The sequence below is a fragment of the Pogoniulus pusillus genome, chromosome Z, assembly GCF_015220805.1.
Source record: "Pogoniulus pusillus isolate bPogPus1 chromosome Z, bPogPus1.pri, whole genome shotgun sequence".
Lineage (NCBI taxonomy): Eukaryota > Metazoa > Chordata > Aves > Piciformes > Lybiidae > Pogoniulus > Pogoniulus pusillus.
In genome coordinates this window covers 70,261,106-70,277,015 of record NC_087309.1, presented here as the reverse complement: position 1 = coordinate 70,277,015, position 15,910 = coordinate 70,261,106, and the positions used below count along the sequence as shown (strand labels likewise).

General features: G+C 41.9%; 1 protein-coding gene across 1 annotated transcript in view; it reads left to right on the top strand.

Annotated features, from left to right (window-relative positions):
- Positions 1 to 15,910, top strand: part of PRUNE2 (prune homolog 2 with BCH domain) — a 191,897-nt gene that overhangs the window by 103,662 nt on the left and 72,325 nt on the right. Inside the window, exon 7 of the mRNA XM_064140915.1 lies at positions 15,047 to 15,205. Within this exon, the coding sequence (XP_063996985.1) occupies positions 15,047 to 15,205 (159 nt within the window). The remainder of the gene's footprint in view (positions 1 to 15,046; positions 15,206 to 15,910) is intronic.

The following is a 15,910-nucleotide window of genomic DNA, read 5'->3' as shown; positions in this document are numbered from 1 at the left end:
GGATCTGGACTGGCTGGATTAATGGACCATGATCAATTGTATGAGGTTTAACAAAGCCAAATTCTGGGTTCTGCACTTGGGTCACAACAGCCCTGTGCAAGCTATAGGCCTGGGGGAGAGAGGATGGAAAACTTCTGGTGGAAAAGAGTCTGAGGTTATTGGCTAACATTTGGCTGTACATGACTCAGTAGTGTGCCCAGGTGGCCGAAGTGGCCAGCGGCAGCCTAGTCTGTATCAGCAATAGCATAGGGAAGTGATTGTCCCTCAGTATTCAGCACTGGTGAGACCACACCTTGAGTGTTGTGTTCAGTTTTGGGCCCCTCACTACAAGAAAGACATTGAGGTCCTGAAGCATGTCCAAAGAAGAGCAATATACTAAGCCAGTGAAGGGTCTGAAGAACAATCTTTATGAGGAGTGGCTAAGGGAACTGAGGTTGTTTAGTCTTGTGAAGGGGAGGCTAAAGGGAGGGTTCATTGCTCTCTACATCTACCTTAGAGAAGGTTGTAGCTAGGCAGGTGTCAGTCACTTCTCTCAAGTAAAGTGTGATTTAATGAGAGGAACTGACTTCAAGTTGTACCAAGAGAGGTTTAGATTGAATATTAGAAGAAACTGCTTCTCTTATGGGGCTAACAAACAATGGTTCCCCAAGGGGGTAGTTGAATCCCCATTCCTGAAGGTGCTTGAAAATGCATAGATGCATTGCTAAGGGATATGGTTTAAACTTGGCAGTTTGACGATGGTTGAGCTCTGACCTTAAAGATTTTTTCCAACTGAAACAATTCCATGATTTTAAGTACATTCCCTACTTGCAGCAGAACTCCTGCTGTTAGGATTGGAAGTTTATCCCTTTAATTATTTGCAGAGATAAAGTTTTAAAGATGTACTTGAAAAATAAGATAGTGTTTAAGCCTTTAATCTTGAAAATCACATCTATGTGTCTTGTTTTATTTTTAACCCCAAACTACTTATCCTTTAGCTGCCAGAAATGCTGACAAATGGCAGCTCTATCTTTCTCAGTCAGGATTTTCCTATCACTGAAAATATCTATTAAGAATAAGACAAATATTAAGTCCTTGGATTTTTTTTCCCTTGAAGATGGAAACAAAGAAGCACTTTCACCTTCATTTCACTAAATTAGGTAATGTACATGACTTCTTTGATTATGGTACTGCTGCAAAACCTTTTTTTTCTTCCACGTTTTGTGGTCACAGCCATCTAATATGTTGTACCAGTGCATGTCACAGCAGTATGAATACCATTACATGTGTTTGTTTGTGTCTTTAGGCTACACACTCAAGGTTTATCTCATGCAATAGTGGCGGTGCCTTAACAAGACTTCACCTCCAGCCCTTCCAATTAATTATATTCTTTGAATGTATGTGCACAGACGTCACCAACACCAGTAAGCATTTTTGCCTGTTGTGTTTCAGGCAGTTAGTTGCACACTTCAGTAGACAGCAGTAGCTGCCTTGCTTAGAGAGTCATAGAACACTTTGGGTTGGAAGGGACCTCCAAAAGTCATCTAATCCAACCCCCTAGCAGTGAGGAGGGACATCCTCCACTATATCAGGTTGCTGAGAGCCTTGTTGAGCCTCACCTTGAATATCTCCAGGGATGGAGCCTCAGCTACCTCCCTGGGAACCTTTACCAGGGTTCCACCACCCTCATGGTAAAGAATCTGTTCCCAACATCTAATTTAAATCTTCAATTTAAAGCCTCTCTGGAGAGGTCCCTATGTAATCTGGTATAGATGACCCTGTTTTGGCAGGGGGATTGGACTAGATGATCTTTTGAGGCCCCTTCCAACCTCTGAGATTCTGATTCTTTTGTGAACAGTCCTTCTCCAGCCTTCTTGTAGGCCCTCTTCAGATACAGGAAAGCTGCTATTGTGTATCCCCAGAGCCTTTTCTTCTCCAGGATGAACTACCCCTGCTCCCTCAGCCTACCCTTGTAGGAGAGGTGTTCCGGCCCCTTGATCATCTTCATAGCCTTCCTCTTGTCCTGCTCCATCAAGTCTGTGTCCTTCCTGTGTTGAAGGCTCCAGAGCTGGATGGAGTACTCTAGGTGAGGTCTTATCAGAGCAAGATACAGTGGCAGAATCACCTCTCTCAATCTGCTGGCCATACTTGTTTTGATGCAGTCCAGGATGTGAGTGGCCTTCTGGGCTGCAAGCATAGAATTTGCATTCCTTCAGGTGAGAGGCAGTGAATGCTGCTGAAGGCAGATATTCCAGGAGGAGGAAAAATGTTTTAAGCCAAATAGACCATTATGATATCCTTATGTTACATGGGTCTTGTAATGTCTCTTAAGATGCATGGGGACGCTGTACCCCAACTGCTAAATTTGGTTGGTTGTTTTTTGTCATTCTGCAGTAGACTGTACATGCACAGCCCTCACCTATAGTAAGGGGAGTGAGATCAGCGCTAAACTGGTGTTCACCACTTTATTCTCTATGTAGTACTTAACAACGCTGTATAATTTCCTTCTATGTTAAATGTAGGATTCCTGAAAGTTAAACAAAATGCATGAGTAGAGTCCTTACAGAGCAGAGTGGCAGAAGCTAACAGATTCCCATTGTTCTTCTCTTCAGTTTAGGACCTCATACCTCTTTCTCTTAGGAAACTTTAGACAGCAACACAAAGAAAGCAGAATTATCTGCTGTTTTTGTTCTTTTCAGAAGACTGGTAAATGTTGGTACAGCAAAGCTGTGATGTGATAGATTCAAATACACAGCAATCTTCCTTACAAAAAGATGGTGAATTCTGTGTTTTCACCAGTGGTGTTGGTGTAAAAATGAGGTAGCATGTAATGAGATAAGATACAGTGAATATGTTTGTTCATCTTTCTTGAGCTGTGTATCAGCCTACTGTTTATGCTGATTTTTTTCCATTTTTTGATGATCTTACCTGAAAACTTTTAGTTTAAAAAAAAAGATCCTTTTTCTGTTCTCTCTCTCTTTTTTTTTTTTAATAGGAGGGGGCTTCTAGTAATTAGCTGGATTTACAACAAATGGCACACAGACTGCTAGCTCTGCATGTGTGCTGTAACATTGGTGTTTACCCTATTATATTGCAATTTAAGTATGTCATAAAGTTTTATCAGTGATCACACAGAAATAAACTGGAATGCAGAAGAACTGGTTGTGAAATGTTAAGAGAATTCAGTGTGAATCAGTCTGCATTGTCTTCTGTATTGTGATAATTGCCTTGGTTGTGAAAATTGTAATGGAATACAGTGATATTCCTCATTTATATTTTGTGGTGGTTGGGTATTTTTAGCAAATGAGTTGTCAGCAGAAAGGCTTCATTAGACCCATCAGGGTATCTGCCCATGAATAACAAATCCCAAACTGTACTGACAGTTTCCTTGAGCCAAAATGATGGAGCACCTCTGACAAAAGCCATATTGTGCTCTCCATGTGAGGAGTCTGAAGAACAAAAGAGATAGTTTGTTCTTAATTTGGTCAGGTTAATATTGACACAGTTAGCTTAGAGGAATCAGAAGTGTGTCATGCACATTTGCAGTGATCACTTGGGTAAATGGCCTTTGGCTTTACGAACCAGAAACTGTTGCTAGAAATGGAAAAGTTACAAGTTCTCTTTGGCTATTTCTTGGAGATTTTACTTCTTTTATGGGATCATCAGTGTTTAAAGTCAAGTTAACTATTGAATTGAAAAAAAGAGATTCTGGTAAAAAAGTAGAATATCAGGGGAAGAATTTTCACAACCATATATAGTCTACCTGAACTAGTATTTCTCAACAGAAATACATAATAATTGAAGAGGTCATGTTCAAAGACTGTAGATTTCATGAATTTTCTCATTCTGTTTACCAAACTCTGCATTTGAAAAAAAAAAAATTAAAAATTAAAAATTACTACTCTATTTGATTTGTTTCAAGTATATTACATTTCAAGTGTATTAACAGTCCATAATTGTTGTGGGTTTTTAAAGAGAGCTGACAGAGGTTAAACTCTCAAATCAAATTGGAGAGAAACTACAGAATTGTATTTAGAAAGAGAAATACAGTGATAGACATTACAAAGCAATTACCATGGCAAACCCCCTTGAAGTTTCCCCCATCCCCAAAAAAACTAAATCTACATTCCCCAGTGCTCCAATCCTCCCCCCTCCTCCAACGCCTTCACCATCCAAGAGGCCTACTGCTTAGATCTTCCTGATAAAGTGGCTCCTGCCACACATACAGGGCAGGAGGAGGAGGAAAGGAGAATGAACTGACCTTGTGAGTCTATAAAGAGATAGCAGAATTATGGGATTGAATAACAATCTTCTAGTCCCCAGAAAAGAATTTTAACCCTATAGCCTCAACCTGGGACAATAACATACATACATACATACATATATATATATATATATATATATATATATATATATATATACATATATGTATATATATATATATATATATATATATATATATATACATATGTATATATATATATATATATATATATATATATATATATAATAAGTTACTTAGAGATCATTGTGACAACTAGTAGTGTTTACCTATGCCTTTTACCTGCTCTCCACTATGCAGATATTAATCAATACTTGAGCCAGCACATGCTGGTAAAATAAGGAAAAGTAATGTAAGGATGAATAACTGTCTGACCTTTGTCACAGTTCAGCTGTATGTGAGTGTATTTCCTGCTCTACTAATTAATCAGTAAGATATTTTACACTGCTTGTAATTAATTTGCAATGTAGCATCTTAACTGTTGAAATTATTAGCATTCCTGTTATTTGTGAAAGAGATAATTCATTTTCTGTTACCATTTACAATACTTGCAACATTCTGGTTTACTTAGGTTAGCAAATTTGTGGGAGAGTCTGTATGTCTACCGTGCCTTCCAGTGTGTAGTCTTTGGCAATTTATAAGACCTTATTGTTCGCAGCTTTATCTGTTTGAATGTTTGGATGCTTGTGTGTAGAGTACATCTGAATTGCATTGCTGGTACTAGTTTAAAAAAGATAAATGTTATGGATGTTTGAGGCCCATGGATGGAATTAAACCAAGTTTTAGGGGGGAAAAAGTATTGATGGCATTTATTGAAATCAATAAAAGTACCTTTGCTTATTTTAAAAAATAATAATTACTCTCATGCTTTCATTAATAGTTCAGTCAACCAAAAAAAAGAGATGAAGTGAAGTCATGATGCTGTGAGACATGGAATTGATCTTGCTTTTATCAATAGCTCAGTCAGCTACCTTTTCCAGCAAAATACTCTTTCATGTATTCTTTTAGTGAGGACTGTTTGCCTTGTGTTTAATTTCTGGATGCACACAGTGGGGAAACAACTTAAAAGAAGTGTTTGTTGTTGGTTATTAAAATCACCATTTATGGCAAAACTGAGTATATTGATGGGAATTATTTGAATATTAATTGCTGCTTAGTAATCATAATGTGAGAAGCTTGTATTGTCTTCATATCACAAAATGAACAGGGTCTGGAGTCATTATACCTTTGCTGAATAATGACTTTCACAGAATCACAAAATTGTCAGGATTGGAAGGGACCTCAAAGATCATAGTTCCAACCCCTTCTGCCATGGGCAGGGATACTTTCCATTAGATCAAGTTGCCCAGAGCCACATCCAGCCTGGCCTTAAAAACATTCAGGAGTGAGACTTAGACTTCCGCTACCTCTTTGGGGAACCTGTTCCAGTGTATCACTACTCTTAGGGCAAAGAACTTCTTCCTAACGTCTAATCTAAATCTACCGTCCTCTACCTTGGATCCATTCCCCCAAGTCCTATCACTACCAAACACACTAAAAAGTCCCTCACCAGCTCTCTTGTAGGCCCCCTTCAGATACTGGAAGGTCACAATAAGGTGTCCTTGGAGCCTTCTCTTCTCCAAATGGAACAACTCAAACTCTTAACCTGTCTTCATAGGAGAGGTGCTTCAGCCCTTCTCTGGACATGTTCCAGCACATCCAGACCCTTCTTATAATAGGGGCTCCAGAACTGGATGCAGTGCTCCAGGTAGGGGTCTCAAGAGAGTGGTGTAGAGAGAGAGAATCACCTCTCTGAACTTGATGGCCACATTTCTCTTGATGCTGCCCATGATACAGCTGGCTCTCTGTGCTGCAGGTGCACACTGGCAGCTCATACTAATCTTGTCATCCACCGACACCCCTGATTCCTTTTCTTCAAGGCTGCTCTCAAGCCAGTCACTGCTCAGCCTATATTGGTGCCTGGGATTGCCCTTATCCAGATGCAAGACCCTGCACGTGGTCTTGCTGAATCTTACGAGGTTGGCATGGGCCCAGCTCTCCAGCCTGTCAGGGTCCCTCTGGATGTCATCCCTTCTCTCCAGCATGTCAGCTGCACCACACAACTTGATGTTGCCAGTGAACTTGCTGAGGGTGCACCTGTCGTGGAAGGCCAAAATAGGTCTGGTATGTGTCCTGTCTTGTCCAGGCATGATTCCCTACTCCCCCTTCCCCCTTTGTTGGAATAGGGAGCAGTGTGGGAAAGAAGACAAAGGCCTGGAGACACTGAGTCCAAGGACCCAGGTCTTGCCCAGACTTATTCTACTCTTGTGGTAAACAAGATACATGTGCTTGGCCTGTGTTTTCCCAAATAAGAGTAAAACAAGCCCCTGACTTCACCTGGTTAGTTTTGGCAATCTCTGTGATTAGCCAGTTAGTTTGGCTAATCTCTGTGATCAAATGGAGCCATCAGACTCAGGCAGTTGATAAAATATGAGGAAAGTTGTCAACAACATGCTCTGCCTCAGTTGACTTCGCCATGCCATGCTCTTGCCATGCTTCACTCTGCTTCAGGCCAGCTTTACTGTGTAACAGCAAGCTTTGATACCTAAGCTTGTCTACCTGGAAACTTTGCCATGCCTCAGTTTACCAGGAGAGGCATTTAGTGCCTTCATGCAGTAGGCAGGAATCATTGCCGAAAGCTTCTCTAAACCCATGGCCAGCCTAGCATGGAGCAGTGATAAGCTGTTCCTAGCTGGAGAGCTTCCTTACAGAGACCTCACCACAACCTGCATGGTGAAAGAGAAGTTATTGCTACCAGCAAGACTCTGTGCTTGCCTGCGCACCTGCCAATCTCCAAGAGGAGTCTGGAGCCCTGGAAGGGACACTGCCCAAGAAGGGATCAAGAACAGGTCAGAGACTGTGCCAGCCCCAGCACCTTGTGACAGTCGGGAGAAAACTCCAAAAACCTTCAGTGGGTACCATACCACCGACAGCAGCCCTCTGAGTGTTCTGAGTACTGTCTGGAACTATGATGCAGCCCCAGAGATCTGGAGATATTATTTTGTGAGTAAATGTTCTAAAAGCCTCCTTGTGATTAAAGCTCTTTTGCTTTGGTTCTGTACTCTGCCTTCTGCCTTCAGCAGAAAGGAGCCTCTCGAGTGCCCCCTAGAGGGCAAGCAGCATATTGCACTGCAAGAATCTTTCCAGAAGCTCAAATTAATGTCTGCATTTCTGGTTTTCTTAACTGTTTCAATTGCCTGTTCCCTGTGTAAATATCCACAACTGTGTGTTCATACCTTATAAATAAGGGGGGGTTCGTAATATTTAATATTAATAAATAATTTACACAGTTTAATAATATTTTTGTCTGGTAATTAATATTCATCATCGTAATTTTATATTTTTGTGTCATCTCTCAATGCCATTGTCCATGTCACTGGCAAGGCTGGTCCCAGTACTGATCCTTGGGGACCTCCTCTTGGACATGAACCCACTGACAGCCACTCATTGGGTGTGGCCATCAAGCCAGTTCTTTACCCACCCAGTGGTCCATCCATCATACCCATATTTTACCAGCTTGGAGATCAGGATGGGACAGTGTCAGAGGCTTTGCTCAGGTCCAGGTAAATGATGTCGGCTGCTCTTCCCTCGTCTATTGATGTTGTGACTTTGTGATCCAGGTTTGTCAGGCAGGATTTTCCCTTGGTGCAACTCTGTTGATTGTACCAAATCATCTCTTCATTATTCTTCTGCCTCAGACGTGCCTCTAGGAGGATCTGCTCCATGATCCTACCAGGCACAGAGATGAGATTGACTGACCTATAGGTCCCTGGATCATCCTTAACCCTTTTTGAAAATGAGGATTATGCTTCCCCTTTTCCAGCCAGGGACTTCTCCTGACTGCCATGACTTTTGGGATATAATAGAGAGTGGTTTAGTGACCTTGTCCCCTAATTCCCTCAGTAACTGGGGATGTATCCTGTTGGGTCCCATGGACTTGTACACTCTCAAGTTCTTCAGGTAGTCATGAACCTGATTTTCACTCAGAAGGGGCAGTTCCTTCTTCAGTCCCTGCCATCATCTTCCATGACTCTAGGAGTGTGTCTGGAGCCCTTGCCAGTGAAGACTGAGGTAAAGAAGTCATTGAGAACCTCAGCCTTCTCCACATCACTTGTCACCAGTTCTTCCATTTCCTTTCTGAGGGGGCCTATGCCTTCCCCTTGATCTCCCTGGCTAGATTTAACTCTAACTGAACTTTAGCTTTTCCATCCAGGTCCCCTGCTTCTTGGGCATCTTCCTTATATCCCCCACATTGTGGCTGTCCTTTCTTCCACTCCTTGTACAGCCTCTTTTTGTGTGACAGTGTGTCCAGGAGCTCCTTGCTCATACAGTCAAGTCTTCTAACATTCTTTCCTGCTTTCCTCTCTGTCAGTATACTTTGCTCCTGAGCACAAAGAAGGTGATCCTTGAATATGGACCACCTGTCCAGGGCCCCCCTTCCCTCAAGAGCTTTTTCACAGAATACTTTGGCCAGCAGATACCTGAAGCGATCAAAGTCTGCGTGCCTGAAGTCCAGCATCATGAGCTTGGAATGCATCCCGATAGATGCCTTGCGCATCTTAAATGCCAGCACATCATGGTCACTGCAGCCAAGGCTGTCCCTGAGCCTCATGTTGGTCAACAGCCCTTCCCTGTTAGTGAGAACAAGGTCCAGTGTAGCACCTTTCCTTGTTGGTTCCTCCACCACTTGGAGGAACCAGTTGTCATCTCTGCATTCCAGGAACATGCTGGATCGCTGATGCCTTGCTGTGTTGTCCCTCCAGCATGTGTAAGGGTGATTGAAATCCCCAATGAGGACCAGGGCCTGTGAATGCAAAGCCACTTCTGTCTGCTTATATAAAGCCTCCTGTGTTTGATTCTGCTGGTCAGGTGGCCTGTGACAGACCCCTACTGTAACATCTCCTTGCCCTGTTTTCCCTTTAATCTTAACCCATGTGCTCTCACCCAGCTCATCATCCTTCCATAGGTGGAGCTTTACTGATTCTAGCTGGTCACTGATACAGAGGGCAACCCCCCCTCCCCTCCTCCCCTGCCTGAAGAGCTTGTAGCCATCTATCCCTGCATTCCAGTTGTGGGAAGCATCCCACCAAGTTTTGGCAACAGCCACCTGTGTCATGGCTTTCCAACAGCACAGTGGCCTTTAATTCATCCAGTTTATTGCCTAAGCTGTGTGCATTCACATTTGCTCTTAGCGAATCCCCCTTGATTCTGTTGGGGGGTCTTGATCCATTGTCCCTTGGATTGCCTCAGGGCAACAAGTTGAGAGCCCTTACTAGTACTCCACCCCTCTGCCCCTGCTTTGCATAGGCAGGCATGAGATTATTAACCCCTTCTCCCTTCAAATACAGTTTAAAGCCCTATCAATGAGCCCTGGCAACTCCTGACCCCAATTCCTTATACCTCTCTGGGACAAGTACAGCCCATTTGTTTCTCACAGCTCTGGAGCCCTGTGTACCCAGCTGTGATTGTAAAACCCAAAATCCTGTCAGTGCCCCCCGTCCCAGAGCCATGAACTGGCCTTTATCAGAAAGTTCTTTTATTGTGAGAGAAAGGAACAACTAGGATGAGATCAGCATTATTTTGCTTGACCTGCCTGTGCTCTGGTATGACTTAATGACTTCCTCAGTGTTATTGTCACTGTCTCTTGTACTTTTAAATCCTCAAATAATGTGTATCTTCTACTTAAAGATATTTTCTCAGTTTGGTGCTGACACATCTAAACCCATTCCCTCGGCTGTCTGAGCAGTCTCTCGTGAATTGATAGTATTTTGTACCAGGTGGCATTGGTGCATTGTGGTTACAGTAAGAAAATCACACAAACTCTGTGAGGTCCCTTTCATAACACTGCTTGTTAGACCTAAAATTATAATGAGAAAACAGATAATCCTACATTCCTTCAGTGAAAGCCTCAAATCAATGCATAGCAGGCTGGAGAGACCCTGTACTTAGAAGAGCTTTCACCTTTGGGTCATTTTAGCTGTTACAGGATTTTCTTATGAGAGAACAATTTCATTCCTCATCTCTACTTTCAAGCAAAAACGATGTTTGCATGAGAACTTGTTGCAGCCCTTCTAGGTAAAGGCTAGGACACAGAAGTGACGTAATTGCTAGTACCAAGTGGATGCTGCCTACGGGCTTCTCTGATACAGTTATCTGGCCAAGTGTATTCTGTGCCCAAGGAATATGTGTAGAGTAACCTAAGCCAAAGGCCAAGCTGAATGTGATCTACAGAGAATAAACATTAGTAGTATGGAACTGATCTCCTTATGCAACTTACACTGGATGGAAAGGGACAGGTAGGCTGCTCAGAGTTAATCTTTTGGCTTCTCTAAGTCATCAACATGCTGAGAACCTTAAGAAGAAAAATATACACTTTGAATAATAGTGAGTTTGAAAGCATGAAAGAAATTGAGAGAACTTCAAGTATCTGGACCTGTTGATAATGTAGGTAGCACCTGTCTGTTATTGTTTATATTAATGTGGCCCGGTGTGGAGCTCACAGTTCTAATTGCTCCACTAGGGATAGATTCAAATTTTGCACCTTCATGGACTTTGTCATGGCTGTTTCCTGCTCTGACTATTAGAACTTTTCATTGGTGCCACACCCTTCCTTGTAATAGCAACAGCTTCCCAACAGCAAATAGCTGCTAGCATGTGAACGTTGTGTGTTTTAACATCTGTAGTCCATCCCTATGATGCCCTAGTGGTCCTTGGCCTTAAACCTCAAAAATACACATCAGATCACACTCAATGCTTATACTGACTCTGCAGTTCCCCCTTGTTGTGTAGGCAGGATAAGGGATTCCTCCCTCAAAATCCTGCAGGAAGTAGGATTTTTGTCACTCTGCAGTCTACCACTTTCTGACTGCTGAATACAGGCTGAGCTAATAGCAAATATATCTCAGTCAATTCATGAAACTTGCAGTTAGGTCACATGATGTTAACAGAAAATTTCTAATGGCTTGCATTTTCAACTGATACTTTCAATACAGAATATAAAGCATCCTGGAGCTTGAAGGCTGGGTGCTTTTAAGAATGATTATTTACTTACCTTACGTATAGTCATAAAACACCTTGCAGACTAGATCCTTGATTCGTCCATGTCCTTCTCTGTGACTTCCTAATCTTATTGAATTGGTTGTAATTGGGTAACTGAGAAAAGGAGTTATTAGAGATTTTCAGATGGTTTTGAATCTGCTCTAGCTTAATGTATTGTTGTTGTTGTTGTTCTAATAGATATAAACTATTCCAGCTTGTCCTGGTTTTAACTGAGATAGAGTTAATTTTTATCCTAGTAGCTGGTACAGTGATGTAGTTTGGATTTAAGATGAAGGTAGCTGGGAACACATTGATGCAGCTGGATGTTAGGAGGAAGTTCTTCACAGAGAGAGTGATTTCCATTGGAATGGGCTGCCCAGGGAGGTGGTGGAGGCACTGTCCCTGGAGGTGTTCAAGAAAAGCCTGGATGAGGCACTTAGTGCCATGGTCTAGTTGACTGGATAGGGCTGGGTGCTAGGTTGAACTGGATGATATTGGAGGTCTCTTCCAACCTGGTTGATTCTATGATTCTATGATTCAGTCGTTGCTAAATAGAACTTATCCTAAGATTTTTTTCAGTGTCCATGTCCTGCTCATGAGGAGGTGCACAAGAGGCTGGGAGGGAGCATAACCAAGACAACTCACCCAAACTAGCCAAAGAGATATTCCATACCATAGAACATCTTGCTCAGTTTATAAACTGGGGAGAGGTGGCTGGAAGGGGCCATTGAGGGGACAGGGGAAACTGGCTGGGCATTGGTCAGCAGGTGGTGAGACATTGCATTGTGCATCACTTGCCTTATGGGGATCGTCCTTTTATAATTACTGATACTACTTTATTTAATTATTAACCAGTTCTTAATGTACAAGTTGTGGGTTTTTTTCTTTTCTGATTCTCCTCCCCATCCCACTGGAGGGGAAAAGGGGAGAGAGGATGCACGAGTGGCTGTATGGTGCTTAGTTGGCTGGGGTTAAGCCACAATACAACTGCAGTTAGAAGTGGGATAGTTGAAGTAACTTTTCCATGATTTAAGGTGCTTTTTCTAATGGGCTTAATACTTGGGTTTTCAGAAAAATATTTTTGAGTTGAACTTTCAAACCTTACCATAATTCCTCATCATAACCCTGTGTTAAGATTTCATATATGAATGCCCACCAGTAAACTTACAGCTTACTTTTGGGTTTTATGCTTTAATTGTAGAGTCATAGAAGAACACACTGGGTGGGAGGTGACCTCTAAAGACCATCTAGTCCAACTCCCCTGCAGTAAGCAGGAGCATCCCCACTACATCAGGATGATCAGAGCCCCTTCAAGCCTGACAGTGAATGTATCCAGGGACAGGGTTTCACTACCTCCCCAGGTACCCTGTTCCAGTGTTCCACTACCCTCATAATAAATAACTTATTCCTAATGTCTAAATCACAGGATCACAAGATGTTACGGGTTGGAAGGGACCCAAAGAGATCATCGAGTCCAACGCCCCTGCCAGAGCAGGACAATACTGTCTAACACAGATCACAGAGGAACACATCCAGACAGGCCTTGCAAGTCTCCAGAGAAGGAGACTCTACAACCTCCTTGGGGAGCCTGTTCCAGTGCTCTGTGACCCTTACAGTAAAGAATTTCCCCCTTGTGTTGAGGTGGAACCTCCTGTGCTGCAACTTACGCCTATTGCTCCTTGTCCTATCACAGGGAGCAAGTGAGCAGAGCCTGTCCCCCGCCTCCCAGCCAGCCTTCAGATACTTACAAACATTTATCAAATCCCCTCTGTCTTCTTTTCTCCAGACTAAAAAGCCCTAGGTCCCTCAGTCTCTCCTTATAAGCCATGCCCTCCTGTCCCCTCATCATCCTTGTAGCCCTCCACTGGACCCTCTCCAGCAGGTCCCTGTCCCTCTTAAACTGGGGAGCCCAGAACTGAACACAGTATTCAAGATGAGGTCTCACCAGAGCAGAGTAGAGGGGGAGGAGAACCTCCCTTAATCTGCTGGACACACTCCTAATATACATCAGGATCCCATTGGCCTTCTTGGCCACAAGGACACATTGCTGTGCCATGGGTAACTTGTTATCCACCAGGACTTTGCCAGGTCCCTTTCCACAGGGCTGCTTTCCAGCAGATCACTTCCCAGCCTGTACTGGTGCAGTTTATTATTCCTCCCCAGATGCAGGACTCTGCACTTGTCCTTGGTGAACCTCATTTGGTTCCTCTGTGCCAGCTCTCCAATCTGTCCATGTCCCTCTGGATGGTCTCACAGCCTTCAGCTGTCTCAGCCAAGCCTCCCAGCTTGGTGTCATCAGCAAACTTGCTGAGCAGACACTCTGTGCCCTCATCAGTGTCATTGATGAAGATGTTGAACAGGACTGGCCCCACCACTGATCCCTGGGGGACACCACTGGTCACAGCTCTCCAGCTGGACCTGGCACCATTGATTACCACCCTCTGAACTCTATCTTGCAACCAGTTCCTAACCCACCTCACTGTCTACATGAATTTCATGTAAACCATATATTTACACACTACACAAACACAAAAAATGCTAAACAAACAGATTTTTGTGTCTTAAATTTAACTTACAGTGAAGGAGACATGTTGCAAACACATTTGAGTAGATTAATAGATAGTATTTGTATAAATGTAACCGAAACAGTAATTTATTAGGTAGGAGACGGATGCAGTGGAACAACATGCCAAACTGTGTATACAGTTGTGCTGTGCTCACGATGAACTGCTGTTTGTTCAGGGCCAGTGTAGCTTGGCAACATAAGAAGAACAATTATCTAAAAGACAACAAAAAAGTATCTCGTGCAAATAGCAGAAACATAAAGGAGAAGATAAAATTTCTAAGACTTTGCTCACTGGCAGTTCTCTGAATTGAGGACTGGAGAGAGACATTGATACTTCGTGTATCATGTACTAAGGTGAGGAAGAAGGATTTATGGTTTATGTTGCGAAATGTAGATAGTTCATTGTTGAGTTACTCAAAGGGCGAGGAGATTAGGAATGATAAATGCAATGTTTGTATCTTGTGTATTGGGTGTGGAGTGACTGTGAAAACAAGCACATGACTGTGTTTCCAAAAGAAGTTTTAAAATTAGTTTGCTTTATTCTGTCCTTATTTTGTGAGTTTATATTTTGAAGACTTGCATAGAATTCAAAGAGCGAGAGAAATGGTGTCTAAAATAATCAGAGGTCAAATTGTACAGAGTCATGTAGCATAATAATGGATACATATAAAGGGCTGCAAAATTAAGTTAGCACATATAATTTCCTTTTGAGTGCCTGATTTTGCATCTCAACAATATTACTGTAGCATCTATTATTTTAATTAAATTCTGACATATTTCCTAAAATACTGTCTTTCCAACAGAAAAGGAGCTTTTACTTATGAAATAATAGTAGTCCCATACTTTTAAGCAATGATACAAAAGCAAGTAGCAGGAACTAACAAAAATTCTATTTCAGCAGCAGTTTCAAGAAGACAAAACCTGCTTTTAGTTTTTTAACATTCTTTAGAAGTAAAGGTCCATTAATATTCTGTGAAGTTGCTTCCTGATTTATTTTAAGCACATAATGGAATGGAATTCTGTTGACACCCATGGACACTGATGCTTGTTAAAGGCTCTGTCTATTTTCACCACTTATTTGCATTTAAAAAAAGACATGGAGAAGACACTGACATTTATTTTAATTTATTACCATATTTCAGGACTGTGTTTTACAGAGGAGTCTCATTGGTGAGCTGAAAGCGTTCGTAGATAAATACGGGTTTGATGTACTTGTCATTTTGGCCAACTGTGTGTCAGATGAGAAGCAAACAAAACGACAGATAGCAGTATACTCGGAAAACTCAGAGCTAGGCAATCAAGTAAGTACCTGGAAAAATAATCAAGTGATGCCTTTCCTGTAAAAAGTGGGGGTTAAGTAGCATTTATGAAAGCACTGAATGATTAAGTGGGGTCAAAAAGCAGCAATAGTTGGCTGTCAACTCTGTGGCTATTTCAAGTGACTGCATTATTTCTATGATGCAAGATGAAAAGCTGCTATATTTATGATTACTTCAGACAGAAAAAAGCATATGATTACGTGAAATACAAGAAGAGATTCGATTTTTTCAATTTAGCTAAGACAAAATGATCTTTGTTTTTAACTAGTTTTGGCTTAGTTTTGTATTGTGATTTACACAAATGGGTCTTCAGCAGTGAGGGTAAATGGCATCCACCAGAACTCACCTATGTGTATGTTATTGTTAAATAAGTCAATCTCTGAAATAAGGCCTGATTATTACTAGGATGTTCGTTTATCAAAACCAAGTGCTGTCTGGTTTTGGACTAAATGTGCCCCTGTATGGAAAAAATCATCTCAGTGGTTAACTCTCTTGAAATTTTTTATCAATCTTAAGAAGTTCTGATTTTGGTGACAGGTGGCTGAAGGATTCTATTTCTTTCAAGGTCAATATAAATGTATTTATTTTACAAATATTATTTTCCCATTCTAGAAATCCTTTTCTCGTGTAGCTTTATATATTTTATTCAGATTTCTTAAGGCAGCAACTAAACAATTATTTGGATTT